This window comes from Trifolium pratense, linkage group LG7 (genome assembly GCF_020283565.1).
Source record: "Trifolium pratense cultivar HEN17-A07 linkage group LG7, ARS_RC_1.1, whole genome shotgun sequence".
In the NCBI taxonomy this organism is placed as follows: domain Eukaryota; kingdom Viridiplantae; phylum Streptophyta; class Magnoliopsida; order Fabales; family Fabaceae; genus Trifolium; species Trifolium pratense.
The window spans coordinates 14,938,640-14,957,369 of NC_060065.1; the positions used below are offsets into that span (position 1 = coordinate 14,938,640).

Genomic DNA, 18,730 nt, shown 5'->3' on the forward strand with positions numbered 1-18,730 from the left:
GACTGAGAGTGTTAACAACATATTGAATATCAGGTCGTGTCACTGTTAGATATAATAGACGACCAATGACACGACGATAGACTGTCAAATCAGGAAGAGGGCTTCCGTCATTGGGCTGTAGACGAAGGTGTTGCTCCATAAGAAAATCGGATGGTCGACAACCAGTCATACCAGAGTCAGATAAAATGTCAAGTGTATATTTTCTTTGACATAGGAATATTCCCTTTTTAGAACGGGATACCTCAATGCCTAAAAAGTAGGAAAGATTACCAAGGTCTTTGATAGAGAAAGACTTAGCAAGGACTCGCTTTATATCTGAGATGGCATCTTTATTATTGTCAGTGATGATGATGTCATCAACGTAAACAAGGACAAATATAGTCGTTTGATCACAATTCTAAGTGAATAGATTATAATCATAAATTGATTGACAAAAACCCTTTTGAATGAGAGTGGTGGAGAATTTTGAGAACCATTGACGCGAAGCTTGTTTAAGACTATAAATTGATTTGTTTAATTTGCAAACATATGGTTTCCCCTTATGAGAGAATTTAGGTGGTAATTTCATATAAACTTCTTTATTGAGATCTCCTTGAAGAAAAGCATTGTTAACATCAAGTTGATGTAATGACCAATTTTTAATAGCAGCGATGGAGAGAAGAAGTCGAATTGTGACTAGTTTGGCGACTGGTGCAAAGGCATCATGATAATCAATGCCTTGAACTTGAGAGTATCCTTTGGCAACTAAACAAGCCTTATATCTCTCAACGGTACCATCAGATTGATATTTGATTTTGTAAACCCACTTACAACCGATTGCAGATTTACCTTCTGGGAGAGGACATAAAACCTAAGTGTTGTTTGATTCAAGGGCCTGAATTTCTTTAGCCATAGCTTCACGCCATTCAGCTGATTGTATGGCTTGAGAATAAGATTTTGGTTCTTTATTCTCAATGATATTGATGAGAAAAGCTCGATGAGAAGTGCTTAGATTTGATAATGATAAATAATTTTCCAAAGGAAAATTAATTTTTGATGTAACATGATTAATGTTACTTACGTAATCCGTGAGACGAATGGAAGGAGTACGAATACGTTGAGGATAACGACGGTCTGAGGGGTTTACTTCTGTAGAAGGATTTTCTTGGAGTGTTTCTACATGAAATGTTGAGAGATCGGATGAGGTATCATCCAGAGAAGTGGGAATAGTCACAATTGCGTCATTTGGATTATCATTGTGACTATTTATAGGAGGGTTATTAGGTTGAGTTGGTAAAGTGGAAGACGAGTCGTCAAATTCAGAATCAAGAATTTGAGTGTTGATGCTTATTGCATTATTAAAAGGAGGAGATTGAAGATATTGATAAGGGAATATAGTTTCATAAAACTGAACATCGCGAGAGACATATATTTAACGAGTTTTCATATCATATATGCGATATCCTTTTTGATTAAAAGGGTAACCAACAAAAATACCAGGTTTGGACCACTCATCAAATTTATGTTGAATATTCATATTTTTAGCAAAACACAGACATCCAAAAACACGAAGTGATGAGTATGAAGGAGGAGAACCAAGTAAAATTTGATGGGGAGATTTATATTTTAGGATAGGAGTAGGAAGTTTGTTTATAAGATATGCTGCAGTAAGGACACATTCACCCCAAAAAGAAAGGGGTAAGTTCGCTTGAAAGCGTAACGCTCTTGCAACATCTAGAAGATGTCGATGTTTTCGCTCCACAACTCCATTTTGTTGAGGAGTTGCAACACAACTACGTTGATGAATGATGCCATGGTCATGAAACCATGTTTGCATTTGTTTGGACAAAAATTCTGAACCGTTGTCAGAACGGATGGCTTGAAGTTGGGGAAGAAATATGTCTCCATTTCATGAGTTGACTTGATTGATTTTAGAATTAAATTGACGATTTATTTGATTAAAAAAATGAACTAACATTGTGAATGTTTCAGATTTATGTTGCATTAGGTACAACCAAGTACATCGCGAATAATCATCGACAATTGTTAGAAAAAAACGTGATCCATTGTTTGATGGAATGGAGAATGGACCCCAAATGTCAACATGAATTAATTCAAAACAATGAGATGAATATGATGTTCTTGAAGAAAAATGTAAACGTGATTGTTTCGCACGCGGACAAACGTCATAAATAAAATCTTTATTCGCATTAATATTTGGAGAATTCTTAACAATGAAATTGAAACGTGACATAGATGGATGACCGAGGCGTGAATGCCATAGGTCAACCTTATTACAATGCTTAGAACTAAAAAAAGAACTTGATGAATGACTAAGGCAATAGTGATCCTTGTCATGTTTATTTGATACTGATTCAGCATTCATATAGAAGAGTCTATTCTGAGCACTAGCCTGACCAATCATCTTCTTCGTTGCACGGTCCTGAAATATGCAACTAGAGGATGAAAATATTACATCACAGTTTATTGATTTTGTTAATTGTGAAATAGACAATAGATTGAATTTGAAAGTCGGAATGTGATAAACATTCGTGAGTGTAAGTGACGGTGAACAATTAATAGTGCCTATGTGTTTCACAGGCGCGTGAGAATCGTCACGCAGTTGAACAAATATATGATTATTAACAGGAGAATATGTAAAAATAAGAAAGAGAGGTGCAAATATGATTAGAAGCATCGGAATCGATGATCCATGAAAAGGGAACACAAGTAAAAGCTGTACCTGCCAAGTTCACTAAGGATCCCACAGTGTCCTCTTTAGCTAAGAGAGATAGGAGTTTTTGATACTGTGCGCTTAACAGTTGATTAGCGGAAGTGGACGATGATGGTTCTGATTTCTTTTGTGGCTTACTTGGAAAACCATGAATCTGATAGCAAGTAGCAATAGTGTGACCATACTTATTGCAGTTCTCACAATAAGGACGCAGACGTTTTCCTTGATTGCGATATGACACTTTAGAGGTCGAAAATTGATCTCTTGTTGTTTTTCTTCCTGGCGAACTATATTATAGATTCGCTGAATGGATGGAAAATGATCCATGAAAAGGATTTGGCTGCGGACAGCCGAGAAACAATCATGAACTCCTTGAAGGAATTCCATTGCTCGGTCTTGATTTTGCTGGTCAATGATGCTTTTAGCATTACCGCAGATACATGGTTTGACAGGAGCAATAGAATTTAGTTCATCCCAAAGGGATTTAAGTTGAGTGAAATAAAGAGAAATAAACATGCCTTCTTGTTTGAGGGCGGAGATTGATTGTTTCAATTGATATATTTTAGGAGCATTTGACTGAGAGAATCGATCTTTTAGATCGGTCCAGATTTGCGCTGCAGTTTCAGCGTAAAAAATACTAGGCGAATCTCGGTTGAAACCGAGTTAAGGATCCAACTTGCAACCATATCGTTGCATCGTTGCCATTTAGAAAGATCTTCTTTCTTTTTTTGGACTTGTAAGTGTCCCATCGACAAAACCGATTTTGTTTTTGGCACGAAGTGCCATTGTCACGGCGCAACTCCATGAACCATAGTTATCACCGGTAAGTAAATGTGTAACAAGGATAGTTGAAGGGTTATCTGAATGGTGAATAACACAGGGATCTGTGTTTGAGTGATCAGTGATGGGTGGATTGGCGGAAGAAGGGACTGGAGTGATTAGGGGTGGGATATCATACATGGTGACAGAGGGAAAAAAAATGTCAATGAAAAAGAAAGGAAGTCAGCAATGGATATTAACCAGGATAAAACAACTCTGATACCATATAAATTAAGCAATATATCAATACATAGAAAAAGGAGGACAGTTGGAAATTGTATCGGAATCGTTTATTTTATTCATGTGATTTGCTCTCTTTCTCTCTCTCTCTCTCTCTCTCTCTCTCTATATATATATATATATATATGAGTATACAAGAATCTGTATATTAAACTCCAGCCTATAATTTGCCTATAATAGAAAAAACTATTAAATACAATTGATATACAATTTCCTAATATAAGTTATATGCTTTGATTTTATGTTGAGCAGATATGTACAACGCTGCCAGCACATGCTTACACAATTCACACGCCTAGTTGATTTGCTGAAACTTTGGCATTCATTAGCATCTTGATATTTTCCTTAATTTGAATAGTATATCCTTAACATTGTTTGTAGCACTACATTCAATATTTTCTTGGCAATGTCCTAAACTACTTTCAACATTTTCAGCAAAAGCATCTGAGAGAGATTCACCTGTTTCAGGATTATGTTCTCCTAAATAATCAGCACTTGTATTCTGCTCCAGCATCATAATACTGTGGACAAAATCCTCAGCATTGGATTGGATTCTAATAAGCCTACCATATCATCAAAACAACTTCCTCTTCTTCTTGAGAGGTATAATGTGGTTCTAGTTCATGTTCTAGGTAGAATGCGAGGCGGTTTCGAAAGTTGAAAGATCAAAATCAGAATCTGAATCATCAATGGTTAGAGAGGAGCTCTGATAGGAACGGAACCTGAGAGATTCATTTGTTTGTTTGTTAGAGATAGAGTGTAGCCTAGCCAGTAGCCAATCTCAACAAAAGTGGCTTGGCTAACCGTCAATTCCTATGAAGCGCTTTCTTTTTGGAAATTTATTTACTTTTCACCCCTTCAGTTAATCCATGCACCTCAATCATTTTTTTTAATCGTTGCACCCCAACAAATTTAATACAGTACTACATTTGTTTCACATTATAAAATTATAAACTGTCCGAAAAATTTCATGAGTAATTTTATTTGGATTTCTAAACTTTTACACTGCATTTTGATATCGTATAAAAATATACATTTCTAACTATTGATGTGATTTGGAGAAAGAGACTAATCTAACTAAAAAATGAACTTATATACACGCATACCGTGCCCGACACAAAAATGATTACAACTAAGCAAATATAAGTTGACCGCGTGGCCTAATGGATAAGGCGCTCGCCTCCGGAGCGGGAGATTGTGGGTTCGAGTCCCGTCGCGGTCGAATAATGATTTTTTTTAATTATCTTTGCAAGCAGTGTCTATTTGCTCCTCTTTTTTACCCAAAAAAAAAACAAAACTTTTACTCTACATTAATTTGTGGAATTAATTAATATTTATAATTATATTTGTTTTTTAAATAAAAAATATCTTTTAATTAAATAATTTATTTAAATTGTAGTAATAAAATTGAGCTTAGCTCTGTCAGTAGAGACGTCGCATTTTAATTGCAGGAGTCGCGGTCGAAACTCAGACAATCATTGTAAAATATGATAAGCGTCAACTGATATAAAATTATTTGACATTGTTAACGCTTAACAATTAATTTTAATTTTATACAAACATATAAAAAAAAATCTATTCATTTTATTTCTAAAATATTCATCAAAGATAAAACTAGGAACATGATCCCAACAAAATAATTGCCGACATGAGACAATTCTTAATTAGCTAACTTGTTTACACAATGAGAATCTATCTAAAATACGAGAAACATGAAAATACATGTGAGAACAAATGTTAAGTCGTATAATTAACCTACTGATTGTGAAGTCTCCAAAGAACAATAAAAATATAGTAAAACATCCACGACCAGTTTAGAATCACACTCTAACCAATAAGCTCAACAAAGAACGTCAATACTTCTTTGCCACTCAACTCTCTTCACGGCAACAATAAGCTCAACAAACAAGGATGCTTGAATATCGATTTAAGAGTTAAAACCACATTTGATCACACCAAAACGATATTTAAAATTCAATCCAATCGAAGCATGACCGAGAGACTCACGACTCCACGAAGAGCTTCGTCTATATTAATCTTGATCCAGCCCAAGGGAGGATTAGACCACAAGACTTCAATACTTTTAAAGCTTGAAAATCTTAAATTGAGTCAGACATCGTACCTTTGGATAACTTACGAGACATGTGCACAAAAATCACAATGGAAGTGCAAATTGACGAAACAAAAAAACAAATTAATACATCTTTTATTTTACATGTATATTATTAATTTATCTTATAATATTATTATAAAAAAATTATTTTATATATGAAAAATTAGTCTAAACACCTTTATTCAAATTTATGAATCGAGTATCTTTTCTTTTATCTTTTGTAAAAATTACGTAGACTAATTTCAAAATTAAATTTGTATTCAGAATTTTTTATTAAACCGAAAGAGATCACTAAATATCATCAAAATACATTGTGTACTCACTTTTTTTTTTTTACACACTCACCACTTTTCTTAATGCATACAAAAAGTATCATTATTATTATGATTATTATTATCTATATATATAATTCCTAGATAGTTCTCCTACTATCCATCTTAACCCTAATCCACATCACCCACTTACATCCAATTAAATCACACAATAATGCCACATCACTTCCTTATATTATATCATTTTCATCTCTATTTTTTTTTTTATATTATATCAATCTCATAATCTATATCTATATATATAATTCCTAGATAGTTCTCCTACTATCCATCTTAACCCTAATCCACATCACCCACTTACATCCAATTAAATCACACAATAATGCCACATCACTTCCTTATATTATATCATTTTCATCTCTATTTTTTTTTATATTATATCAATCTCATAATAAATAATAAAGAATTATGTTTCTCCAATTATCCAAAAATTGATGTCACAAGATGTTACAATTTTCTACATTATTATTGAATTATACCTCTCCAATTATCCAAAAATTGATGTCACAATATGTTACACTTTTCTACATTATTATAACATTTCTTAGTGACAATGAAGATGAACATAGTTGGATTCTCTTTCAACATTTATCCCATTTAAATGTCAACCGTTTTCATAGAAACAACAAAGAGTTTATAATTTAGTCACACAAAAAAATACGAAGAGTGTATACATTATTGACTTAATTACATTATAATTTTAGAGAAGAGTGAAGGTTATGCAAAAAGTTAGGTTATGAGATTGAAATATATAATAACCATTATCATTATCATATTTCATTCAATTTTAGTGTGTCGCCTATGCGTTGCACTATTGCATTGGCTGACGCACCCCACAAAAAAAAATTCATTCAATTTTGATGGTCCGTACTCATTCTCTATACATATAGGTATATATATTGGTTGGAGGAAGTGATAAGTACATCACTTTTATATTATTATTATTATTATTATTATTATTATTATTATTTTCATTTTATAATACTTATTGTTACAATTTATACGAATAATTTTTCAACATTATAATATAAAATACGACATAACACCTGTGCATCGCACGGGTGTGAGACTAGTTATTATTATAATAAGAGTATGAGCAGTAAATAAATAATCACTATAATACAACGCAGGAGAAACAAAAAAAAAAAAACTTGAAATAAAAGCGGCGCAGAAACAAACACACACAGCAATTTGTAGAGAGAGAAACATCCCCAGAGCGAGAAAGTGAAAGTGCCGTCATTTTCCCGGAAAATTGATTGGAAACAGATTCAGACTCACCCAAAGATAGCGTCTTAACACAAATTCTAACCGCGTTCTTTCATTTCATCACTCAAATCGCACTTTCCACTTCTAAATTCTCTTCTTTTTTCCCTCATCTTCAACCATTCTGTTATCATCAGGTACCAAGATTCATTTTCTTCTTCAATTCTAATAATTCTTGCTGTTTTTTTCTTCATTTTCTTTTATAAATGTTGTTATTGTTGAGGGTTTTTGCTTTTATGTGAAAAAGTTTTAATTTTTTACTTTTATTCATCATGTATATTGTTTTGTTTTTGTGGTTGAAGATGATTAGTGTAAAATAAAATAACCCTAAGTTGATCATAATCTTGTGTTAATTTAGGATTATAAGAAAAACACATTATGATAACAATGGGAATTCAGTACTATATTCAATGCATACATTTAATGTGTGCAATTTATTTCAGAATCTATTAAGAAACTTTTCACTTGTGAGCTGGCAATAACATATTAGAGTGGTGTCTGGTCATTCCCAAATGAAATTAGGTTATGATTTATGAGTCTGCAACAAAATTTGTTATTAATTCTTGAAATTCACATGTGTTTATGATTTATGATGTTATACAAATTAGTACTTTTTCATGTTATTTGACATAATATGACGCTTACGGCTACCATTATGTTACTGAAGAATGCATATGCTGAGTTTCTTTATTTACTTCTCCACTTACCATATTTTTGCATATCCATATGTTGCTCGAGCTTATTGCCTTTGTTCCATTATGTTCACATGAAATTACACAGTTAAGTTGTGATTTTTGTAACAAAGTTTTCTGATCTTTCACATTTCTGCATGGTGTCTACAGCATTACTGGAAGTTTAGAACTTGTTTTTTACTCGGTCAGTATTATTCTGTTGTCAAGAGAAAACAAAAATGGCATGATGGAACAATCAAGATTCGACAAACAGCTTCAATGCAATACCATGGAACCTAGAAATGAGGAAATCCAGCCTGGATCTCAGTCAATAATGCAGGACTATCTGGACAGCATGTATGCTAATAAATCAGACATTAAACAAGTACGGAATTATTCAATACAAACTGGTGAGGAATTTTCTCTTGAATTTATGAGAGACAGGGCAAATCTCACGAAGCCTGTATTTTCAAATGTCAGTGATTCCAATTCTACAACTAATGGTATGGAACCGAAAGGTGTTTTAGGCATCAGTCATGCAGGATTTGAGAATGGCTCTGGCGTTTCTATGCTCCCAACGGTTGATAGAGGCTTAACAGAGTTTAACAGACAGAGCACATGGTTACATGGAGACAGAAGCAATTATGGGTCAATTCGATCAACACCAAGAACTCTGTTGAATCAAGACAGTGGTCAATTTGGGCGAGGGTGTGGTTCTTATGGTGGCTCGGATTGCTCATCAAGGATGATGAAGTGTCTTTGTAGCTTTGGTGGTAGAATATTACCAAGGCCAAGTGATGGAAAACTAAGGTATGTGGGTGGTCAGACACGTATTCTTCGTCTGAGAAAAGACATATCTTGGCCGGAGCTTAGGCAGAGAGCATTGTTAATCTACAACCTGGTTCATATACTAAAGTATCAACTTCCTGGGGAAGATCTGGATGCTTTGGTATCTGTATCATCTGATGAGGATTTACAAAATATGATGGAGGAGTATAATCTTATAGAAGATAGAGATCCCCCACAAAAGCTTAGGATTTTTTTGTTTTCAATGAGTGATTTAAAAGATGCTCAGTTTGCTCTCAGCAGCATTGGTGATGATTCTGAGTTCCAGTATGTTGTTGCTGTTAATGGCATGGACTTGGGATCAAGAAACAACTCAACCCCACTTGGTGTCAGCATTTCAGCCAATGGTATACGTGAATTTGACAAAAAAGCTATTGAAAGGGAGACTAGTAATGTTGCTGTAGAATCTATAGGTGTCAGGAATGCGCCCTTGACTAACAAGTCTGACACTCCATTGGCTACCAAGTCTCCACAGCAAGTATTACCGACGTCTATAGGTGTCCGGAATGCTCCATCAACTAACAAATCTGACATTCCATTGGATACCCGGTCTTCACAGCAAGTATTACCGACATCTATAGGTGACAGGAGTGCTCACTTGACTAATAAATCTGACACTGCATTGGATGCCCACTCTTCGCAGCAAGTATTACCGACGTCTATAGGTGTTAGGAGTGCTCCCTTGACCAACAAATCTGACACTCCATTGGATACCCAGTCTTCACAGCAAGTATTACCGGCATCTATAGGTGTCAAGAATGCTCCCTTGACTAACAAACCTGACACTCCAACGAATACCCAGTCTTCACAGCAAGTATTACCGATGTCTATAGGTGTCAGGAATGCTCCCTTGACTAACAAATCTGACACTCCATTGCCTACCCAGTCTTCACAGCAAGTATTACCGACATCTCTAGGTGTCAGGAATGCTCCCTTGACTAACAAATCTGACACTCCATTGGATACCCAGTCGTCACAGCAAGTATTACCGACGTCTCCAGATGCTTATGAAACTGATCAGCTGACTAATGGTGACCAAATGACGCAATCTGCAGAAATGAGTCCTCAATATGCTGTTCACCATGGCCTTCATCCCTCTCATAACCCTGTTGTTGGTGAGGCTTCTATTTCTATGGCTCCACATCTTTTGAACAATCAACCAGCTATTCTGAATGAAGACCATCCACCTAGTGGAGTACAAATTCAAAAATCTGAACTATCTACCTCACAGGTGGAAACTATAAGGGATAATTCAGGAAAACAAGGGAGTGACCATGGTAACATTCTATCCTTGGAAACCCCAGCCCCGTCTCCGTCACAGCCCTTTGATGATTACTTGAAAAATAATGGTCCTGAAGCATCAACTGTAGTTATGCCTGAGGGGCATCTACCTTCGTCTCCTTGCACAAAAAAAGTTCCGCACCATGATTGTGAAGAGGCCTCTTGTACATCTAGCAGTTCAGTTGTTCCTAATTATGTTGATTCCCACTCCAATGGAATTGATTTGAGTTGTCTTCATCCTCCTCCAGTTCCTAAAAGAGTTTACTATTCAGAAAGAGCTCCGAGGGAGCAAGTAGAGGTCCTGAACCGATCCTCAAAGTCAGATGATGCGCACAGCTCGCAGTTTCACGCGTCAGATTTGCTTTCCGATAGCAAGCCAGAGGGTCCAGTAACAGAATCTGGCAAAAACTTGCATGATGGTAATCTGTTAGATCCAGATGAGAAACCAAGTATTTCTGCAAAGCCCTTTCCCGCAGATGACCGTACCGTTGACAATGGGTTTGCCACCCATCAAATGAATAAACTGTTGCTTGATACAAACAGCGAGATAAAGCCAAACCTATCTGAGCACATGGGTCCCAAGTTGAAGCAAGCCTTACTGAGTAACGAAGGAATGAAAGACGTGGAAACTAAAGATAACCATACCAAGCCCTTGTTTGATGAAACCGAAACTAAATGTGGTAAATCAGATCTTCCTGCTCTTCATCATGTTTCCTCTGTTGAGCGCCTTGATGTTATAGCATCTAATCTTCCAGAGATTGATTGGGGTGAGGCCTATGGGAAGGAATCTAATGATAACCACATGGTGCAAGAACAACCTGTTTCTTTAGCTGGGAACGTAACAAACGATGTTTCTCCAGATTTTCCCCCAAATGTTTCCAAGCAAGTACAAGGTGACATTCTAATTGATATCGATGATCGATTCCCCCGTGAATTGCTTTCTGATATGTATTCTAAAGCAATACTCCAAGAAGACCCCCCCAGTCACCCACTACCCGCAGACGGAATAGGCTATAGTGTAAATATGGAAAATCACGAACCTAAAAGTTGGTCATACTTTGGAAAGCTGGCACAAGGGCTTGACAATGTTTCTCTTATTGATCAAGATCATCTTGGTTTTTCGCATCATGCTACACGTCAAACAACTGATAGAGTTCGTCTAGATCATGAGGATTCCCACCTCAATTTTGGTGAAGAAAATCAGGACTTACATAGAAGGATTGGAGCAGAAACCCATGTTCTGAAGTCCAATTATGATCAATCCCAACTTAATGACACCAAAAGTATGCAGTTCGACAAAATGTTGGAGAATGTAGGAGCACAAGAGTCTGGGTACAAGGTAATGACTTTCATTTTAATTTTTTTTGTTTTTTAATTTCAGTATATGTCTATATATGGTTTTCCACTGACAATAGTTCTTATGCTTTAACTTAGGATGGGAAGTTTGCAACCAAAAACTGCAATCTATCTTCAGGAAATTTTGATATCGGTTCAGTCCAGGTAAAGTCTCATTCTTTCCCTTGAACATTCTTATTTGATCTGGTCATCTTCTCTGTAGATTTTTTTTTATCTACTTTGGTAATGCACTAAGTATGCCTTTAATGGGTTTAGGAGTATTGTATTGAGAAATCTTCAATTTATCCACTATTTGAAGGTATCATTTTTTATGTTTTCTGCAAATTGACCTCCCCTCTCCCAAAAATTCAGAAAAAGAAGTGAGACAACACATAGAAACATGACAACATAAACAAAGAGAAGAATAGAGTGACTTACGCAAATAGGAAAACAATAGGCAAATAGTAATTAAATGAGCATAATTTATTGTTGGTTAAGTGGAAGGTTTGATTCATTTTATGGTAAAGACTAATTCAGGGTCAAATCCCATATGTTTAGGGGAAAAAAAAATGTATGAATGAGGAATCGAAACCACGCCCTACAGAAACAAAACAAAAATACAACCACTAAGCCTTACACTATTTATTGCAACGTTTAATATTGAGGAGGGTTATATTGACTCCACATCCTAACCCTTTATTTTGTTTTAATCTAATGGACCAATATTAATCATCATTACTAATCATGTGACCTCATGTTTCTTAACTATTCTCACAATATTTATAGATTCCTTTAATTACTCTATATTTACATTTCCTTTTATTCTATCAAAAGTATTATTTATTTAATTTTTAAAGTCACTAAGTTTGGTCTATTGATGATGTATTTGGGTAGTATGTTATAGGTCTTGGGTTCGATCCACGGTCATCGTAAACCAAAAAAAAAAGTCTTTTTTTTTTCCGAAAAAAATAAATCATTATTTTCTTTTCCATTGATTATCATAAAATCATTCACCATTTCTTCTTATTTATCAACCAAAAAAACCAAAAGAAATTCATGATTGCCATACGTGCTAGTGTAAGATCAAAGTAATTTTTTTTTTTTATGCAAGAGATCAAGATCAAAGTAAATTGAAAGAGGAAAATATCCTATTTATAAAAAAAAAATAAGAAGAAAAAAATGTGGGAAAAAACAGCACCATTTCTTTCTGTTTTTGTTTTTACCAATAATTAATTTTGGATTCTTGTATTAATATTTTAGGAAAAAATGAATATACATAAAGTAATAAATGGAAACCATAAATTGAAATAAATAAAATGGAATCCATAAATATTGTGAGAATAGTTAAGAAACATGAGGTCACATAATTACTAATGATGATTAATATTGGTCCATTAGATTAAAACAAAATAAAGGGTTAGGATGTGGAGTAACTCTTTTGAGTTACTCTTGGAGTCAATATAACCCTCCTCATATATATATATATATATATATATATATATATATATATATATATATATATATATATATATATATATATATATATATACACAAATAAATCAATGCCAACATATGTATAAACACATACCTATTATTTAAGAAAAATAATAATAATTTGGGGCGGGCCGCGGCCCTGCCGATCCCTAAGGCAGCTCCGCCTCTGCTGGTTATCTGACTTTTGTAAACGGAACTGTCTCTCTCTCTCTCTCTCTCTCTCTCTCTCTCTCTCTCTCTATATATATATATATATATATATATATATATATATATATATATATATATATATATAAAACAAAAGTAGGACATGGGCATGGCAATATTTAAATGTTATGTGTGTGTATAAACATTTTTAAGAAGATATTGCATATTTCTATTTATCCTTTGAAGTATCTATTGCACTACTACTAGAATATACATTGTTGCATTATACTATGTTTGCATTGAAAACTGATTAAAATTAAATTTTACCAAAACTTGCTTAAAATATATTTTTATTAAAGAATTGAACAAACATCACGTGTTTCCACTGTCTCTGCAACATATTGTCATCATCCCCGTGTTTTTGATTTTGTGTTCCACACCTTCTTTTGTTGCTGTTGCCAACTTTATTAATCTGCCCACTCTGCCTCCCATGACTTCGCAATATATAAGTCACATATCCAAGTTCCAACAATAGTAAGTTGCTGATATAATTTACATATGTCATCTTTTGCCATGTTCCATGCATTAGAGCTAACAAGCTTACACTTGGTGGGCCTGGTTCTTAGTTATTTCTTTGGTTATTGAGGTCTGATTTAAGATGAATTCTTCAGGAGTGTGTTAATAGTAATAGTTGTTTGGATCTGGATCCGTACAATATATTCAAGATGTAAACATGACACATCCTTTAAAGCATGTATCATTTTTGTAGAGGTTGTTTTTCTTACTCTCCACTAGGTTTCAAGGAGTGTCCTTTATAAATTTGCGTTTTGGTTTTAGACTCTACTCCATAGAATCATGAACCACTGGTTTCTATTCTCTTAATGGATTAGTAGTAGTTGGTTTCTTCTTATCATGGATATGTTTTGAAATTTTCTTCCCAAAACAAGATATAGAAGCACAAAACACGACTCTCTGTTAGGTTTCAAATACTTGATCTTTTGCAATGTGTTGCAGGATCTGTCAAAATTCCTTTGAACATGGGTTTAAATGTACTTGGTAAAATCTGTAATGATGTCAGGCCAGACATGATATTTCATATTTGTAAAAAGTTTAAGCATTGCTCCACGTGTTGTAGGATCAGGGGACTTATGATGTTTTTGCGTAGTTGTCATGCTGTATTTGGACTTGTTTGGATCTCTGTGAGAAGCTGTCATGCTTCTCTGGACTTGTTTGTGTTTACAATATTTTCTGGAGCATGCGATCATTTCTATAGTTTCAGAGATGGTCAACAAATTAGTCTTATTTTAAGTGAGGCCACTACATGGATGCATGATACCACTGTGCGTGATAAAAAAGCAAATTTTCAAGGAATTTGGTTGGATAAAAGTCATGTTTCCCGTTAAAGTTTTTTTTTTTTTTTTTAGATTTGTCCACCTCTTTTAATTGAAAGATTTTCCATTTTGATATAATTTTCTTAGTACAGTCTTTGTTTGTCTCATCTCACATTACCAAATCACCTTAGGCAGGTTTATTTCACCCTCTTTTCAATAAAAATGCTACTTCACCTTAGGCAGGTTTATTTCACCCTCTTTTCAGGAAATGCTACTTAAACTTTTGCCTGACTAGTACGACAATTGTTTTTAATCTTGTATTGACTTGAGTATCCATTGGTGCATTTAACATTCCCATCTTTACTACACTATTTTTTTGTTATTGTTTAGCACACTGGGTTTGTGTTTCTTAGGGTTAACAAGCAGCACAGTTGCTGTCTTAGTTGTAGTTCCAAAAGTAAAACTGTCTCTTAGATCAATTCTGTTTTAAGTTTTCATTTGATTCGTACTTCAGTTATTTTTTCTTTCCCCATTAAATTAAATTAGATAAATTCTGTAAGGGTCTGGAGTTTGGCACTTTTGTTACGAAGTGTATTTTTATAAATCTAGCTGATCTCTTTGATATGGTTGATACATTTTTCTTTATTCTTTTTTTTTGTCAAAAAATGTGTAATGAAATTTTAAGATTGTGAAAAAGTATTTTAAAGATGCAAATTGAAATTATGGAGTGGTGATTCAGGCAGCCTACTTGCTACAATTAAATGCATGAGAGGTGTTTAACTGCTCATAAATCGAATACTTTTGCTCTTCAGACTTGCTGAGATTTTTCTCTGAAGCTGGTCTAGTAAGCTCACATACTTTTTGCCTAAATATCTTTGGTTTGTTATTTTATTGTTTTGGTGCAATTGGTAGGTCATTAAGAATGAAGATCTTGAAGAGTTGAGGGAACTAGGTTCTGGTACATTTGGGACTGTGTATCATGGAAAATGGAGAGGATCAGATGTTGCTATCAAAAGAATAAAGAAGAGCTGCTTCACCGGTCGATCATCTGAGCAAGAGAGACTGGTAACTTGTCGTTCAATGTCTGTTTGATAGAATGTTCTAGTTTCTTTTTCTTTAAAATGAAATAGAGAGTGCTTTTTATTGTTTGTGATTGTTAGGAAATTATAAAATGACAAGCCTATATTTTGAGGCAAGTAAATATATATTTGCATCTTTTCTCAGACTGCAGAGTTTTGGCGAGAAGCTGACATTCTTTCGAAGCTTCATCATCCAAATGTGGTCGCATTTTACGGTGTAGTACAAGATGGACCAGGAGGAACAATGGCTACTGTTACAGAATACATGGTGGATGGTTCTCTTAGGCATGTATTACTTCGCAAGGATAGGTAATGCGTTTAAAATGCTTTTGAATTTCTATTACCATGAAACACTATTTAAGATCGACGCCTACTACTGCATCAAATTTGATGAAAACTAGTTTCTATAATAACTTATTTTTTGGATGGAAGGCACACCTATTTGTTTGGATAGCTTTCATTATTTGATAGATGCTTAAGTGATTAGCATCACTACCGTAAAAACCCTAAAAGTTTAGGCTCCGTTTACTTTGTGAATATGTTTTCTATTTCCAAATTCCTAAATTTTGTGTTAATTTAGACTCTTGAAGTGAACAATTATGGGCATTTTTTGGAAACAATGAAAATGCCAAAAAATTGTTTTCATTATTTAAAAAAATGCATCATCTCTTACTAGTCTTTCTTCCTCTTACCGTCGTCACAATTGTTCATTTTAAAAGTCTCACATCTTATTAGCAAGTTAAAATAAGCACATATTTTAGAAAATGAAAACAGAAAATGTTTTTGCAAAGCAAACGCGGCCTTATTGTGTCGGCAAGAATGTTCAAGTGATGAATATCATGTCCTGTTTTACTATTAGTTTGGCTTAAGAATCTGAACATGCTTTTTTTCAGGTATCTTGATCTTCGTAAAATATCATGTCCTGTTTTACTATTAGTTTGGCTTAAGAATCTGAACATGCTTTTTTTCAGGTATCTTGATCTTCGTAAAAGGCTGATTATTGCAATGGATGCAGCTTTCGGAATGGAATATTTACACTCAAAAAACATTGTGCATTTCGACTTAAAATGCGACAATTTGCTTGTGAACTTGAAAGATCCTTTACGGCCAATATGCAAGGTATCAAATATCAATACTGGTGTAATCTTCTACGAACTTGATATATCACAATTTTTCCGTGTTAAGAAGAAACATAAAATTTCTTTCCCAGGTTGGTGATTTTGGCTTGTCAAAAATTAAACGAAATACCTTAGTTACTGGTGGTGTACGGGGAACTCTACCTTGGATGGCACCAGAGCTGCTTAATGGAAGCAGCAACAAGGTCTCAGAAAAGGTAATATTTTAAGTTATCTCACTCTAATGAAATGATTTTCTCCAGTTTTCCATGACACATATTTGAAATTCAACTAAGGAAATAAGTTGTATTGAAATTTAACTAGGGAAATAAATTGTATCTTCTTGATGTTGAAATTTCCTTCATTTCGTAACTTTTGGAAATATATTTATGTTCATTCACTCAAATTTTGGAAATATAATTATGTTCATTTGACCATTTTTAATCTTACACATTTGAAGTTTCTTATTTTATTCTATTACCGAAAAAAAATCTAATGTTCAATATATTATATTTGGACTTTACCTCAAAAAAATAACTGGCTAGGTAAGTCTTCAAATCTTTTGTTTTCACCCTTATTTGTTTTCCATAGTTTTACCTTCTTGTGAAGTTGCAGCTATTGATTGCTGCATTTGCATTTTCATCTTGTAGGTTGATGTCTTCTCCTTTGGCATACTTTTATGGGAAATTTTAACTGGTGAGGAGCCATATGCCAATATGCACTATGGTGCAATTATAGGTAACATTTTTTTTTTCATGCTTGTCTTTTATTTTTTGTTGAAGAGCTATATAGTCTTTTGCGTCATTTTCAAATGGGTTTCCACTTTATATTGAAGCAACAGCATACTTGATGGTAGAATAAAGTCTTTCTGTGTTAATTTTCCTTTTCATTCTCTTTGCTCTAAAATATTGACGGAGGGAAAATAGAGAAACAAATATAAGAGTCTTCTCTCCGCTCGCATGTTTAATTGGATTGGAAAAGCAGAGAGTAAAGAACATAAACATAAATTTGGGTTTGATACTTGAATGGGATGAGCGCTTATTCCCAAAGGAGTTCTATTATTTTTATCAGAGGATTATCCTATGTAGAGCAGCATTCTTCAATATTTCTCCTATACAATCAACCAGTATTGTCAAATAGCAGTTATAGTGGTGCTACAGTGTAGTGGAATTTTAACCAACTGCTATTGTTCCACGATATGCAATTTAGTACATAGTGTTGTAAAATAGAGGTTATATAGCATAACAAAATTTGAAAGATTTGCTAGGTTCCACGATCTGTGATTGACAATACTGCCATTAAGTCGATAAAAAAATCAATTAGCTACATTTTATTTTGTATTCAAAGGAGCTTATGATAAAATGTTTGTGAGATAGCTGTTGAAGTTAGTATTAGTTGTCATTGATATTTGTCTCCTCTGCATGTAGGTGGGATTGTAAATAACACATTGCGGCCAGCCATTCCAAGCCACTGTGATCTCGAATGGAGAACACTGATGGAGCAATGTTGGGCACCGAATCCTGTAGCCAGGCCTTCCTTCACAGAAATTGCAAGTCGCTTGCGCATAATGTCCGCAGCAGCTAGTCAAACTAAGCCACAGGGAAACAAGCCATCTAAATGAGTCAGAGATAGCATTATTATTGCTATTCATGATTTCAAATTTAATTTATTTAATGGTACTCCAGGGAAGTTGTAGCAGGGTTGGTGCTAACCTTTAGGTTTTGAATTTTTCTTTCTTTCAAATAGATTAGATTAGATATATACATAATAATCTAATACTATGCCAGACAAAGAACTTGTTGTATACCAATGCTTCAATACAAGTGCAAAATCGTCATTTTCGTGGCTGCTTACTCTATCTTATCTACAATTGATATCATTCATTGTGTTCTCTAAAGTGGGCTGTTCACTTCAAAGGAGCTGATTTTTTTTCAATGTGTTCTTCCACCAA

The 18,730-nt window shown here is 34.2% G+C and overlaps 1 protein-coding gene and 2 non-coding genes across 3 annotated transcripts; all 3 read left to right on the forward strand.

Annotated features, from left to right (window-relative positions):
- Positions 1-4,921: 4,921 nt before the first annotated feature.
- TRNAR-CCG lies at positions 4,922-4,994 on the forward strand. The gene has a single exon. It is a non-coding gene; the product is annotated as a tRNA-Arg (tRNA).
- Positions 4,995-7,362: 2,368 nt separating this feature from the next.
- On the forward strand, positions 7,363-18,632 carry LOC123895542. Its single transcript, XM_045945951.1, has 9 exons — positions 7,363-7,617; positions 8,323-11,617; positions 11,713-11,778; positions 15,498-15,650; positions 15,810-15,973; positions 16,636-16,783; positions 16,875-16,997; positions 17,430-17,517; positions 18,207-18,632. Exons 2-9 carry the CDS (start codon positions 8,396-8,398, stop codon positions 18,398-18,400), a joined length of 4,158 nt encoding a protein of 1,385 aa, XP_045801907.1. The 5' UTR covers positions 7,363-7,617; positions 8,323-8,395; the 3' UTR covers positions 18,401-18,632.
- LOC123900216 lies at positions 15,323-15,446 on the forward strand. Its single transcript, XR_006805869.1, has one exon. It is a non-coding gene; the product is annotated as a small nucleolar RNA snoR77 (small nucleolar RNA).
- Positions 18,633-18,730: the final 98 nt, after the last annotated feature.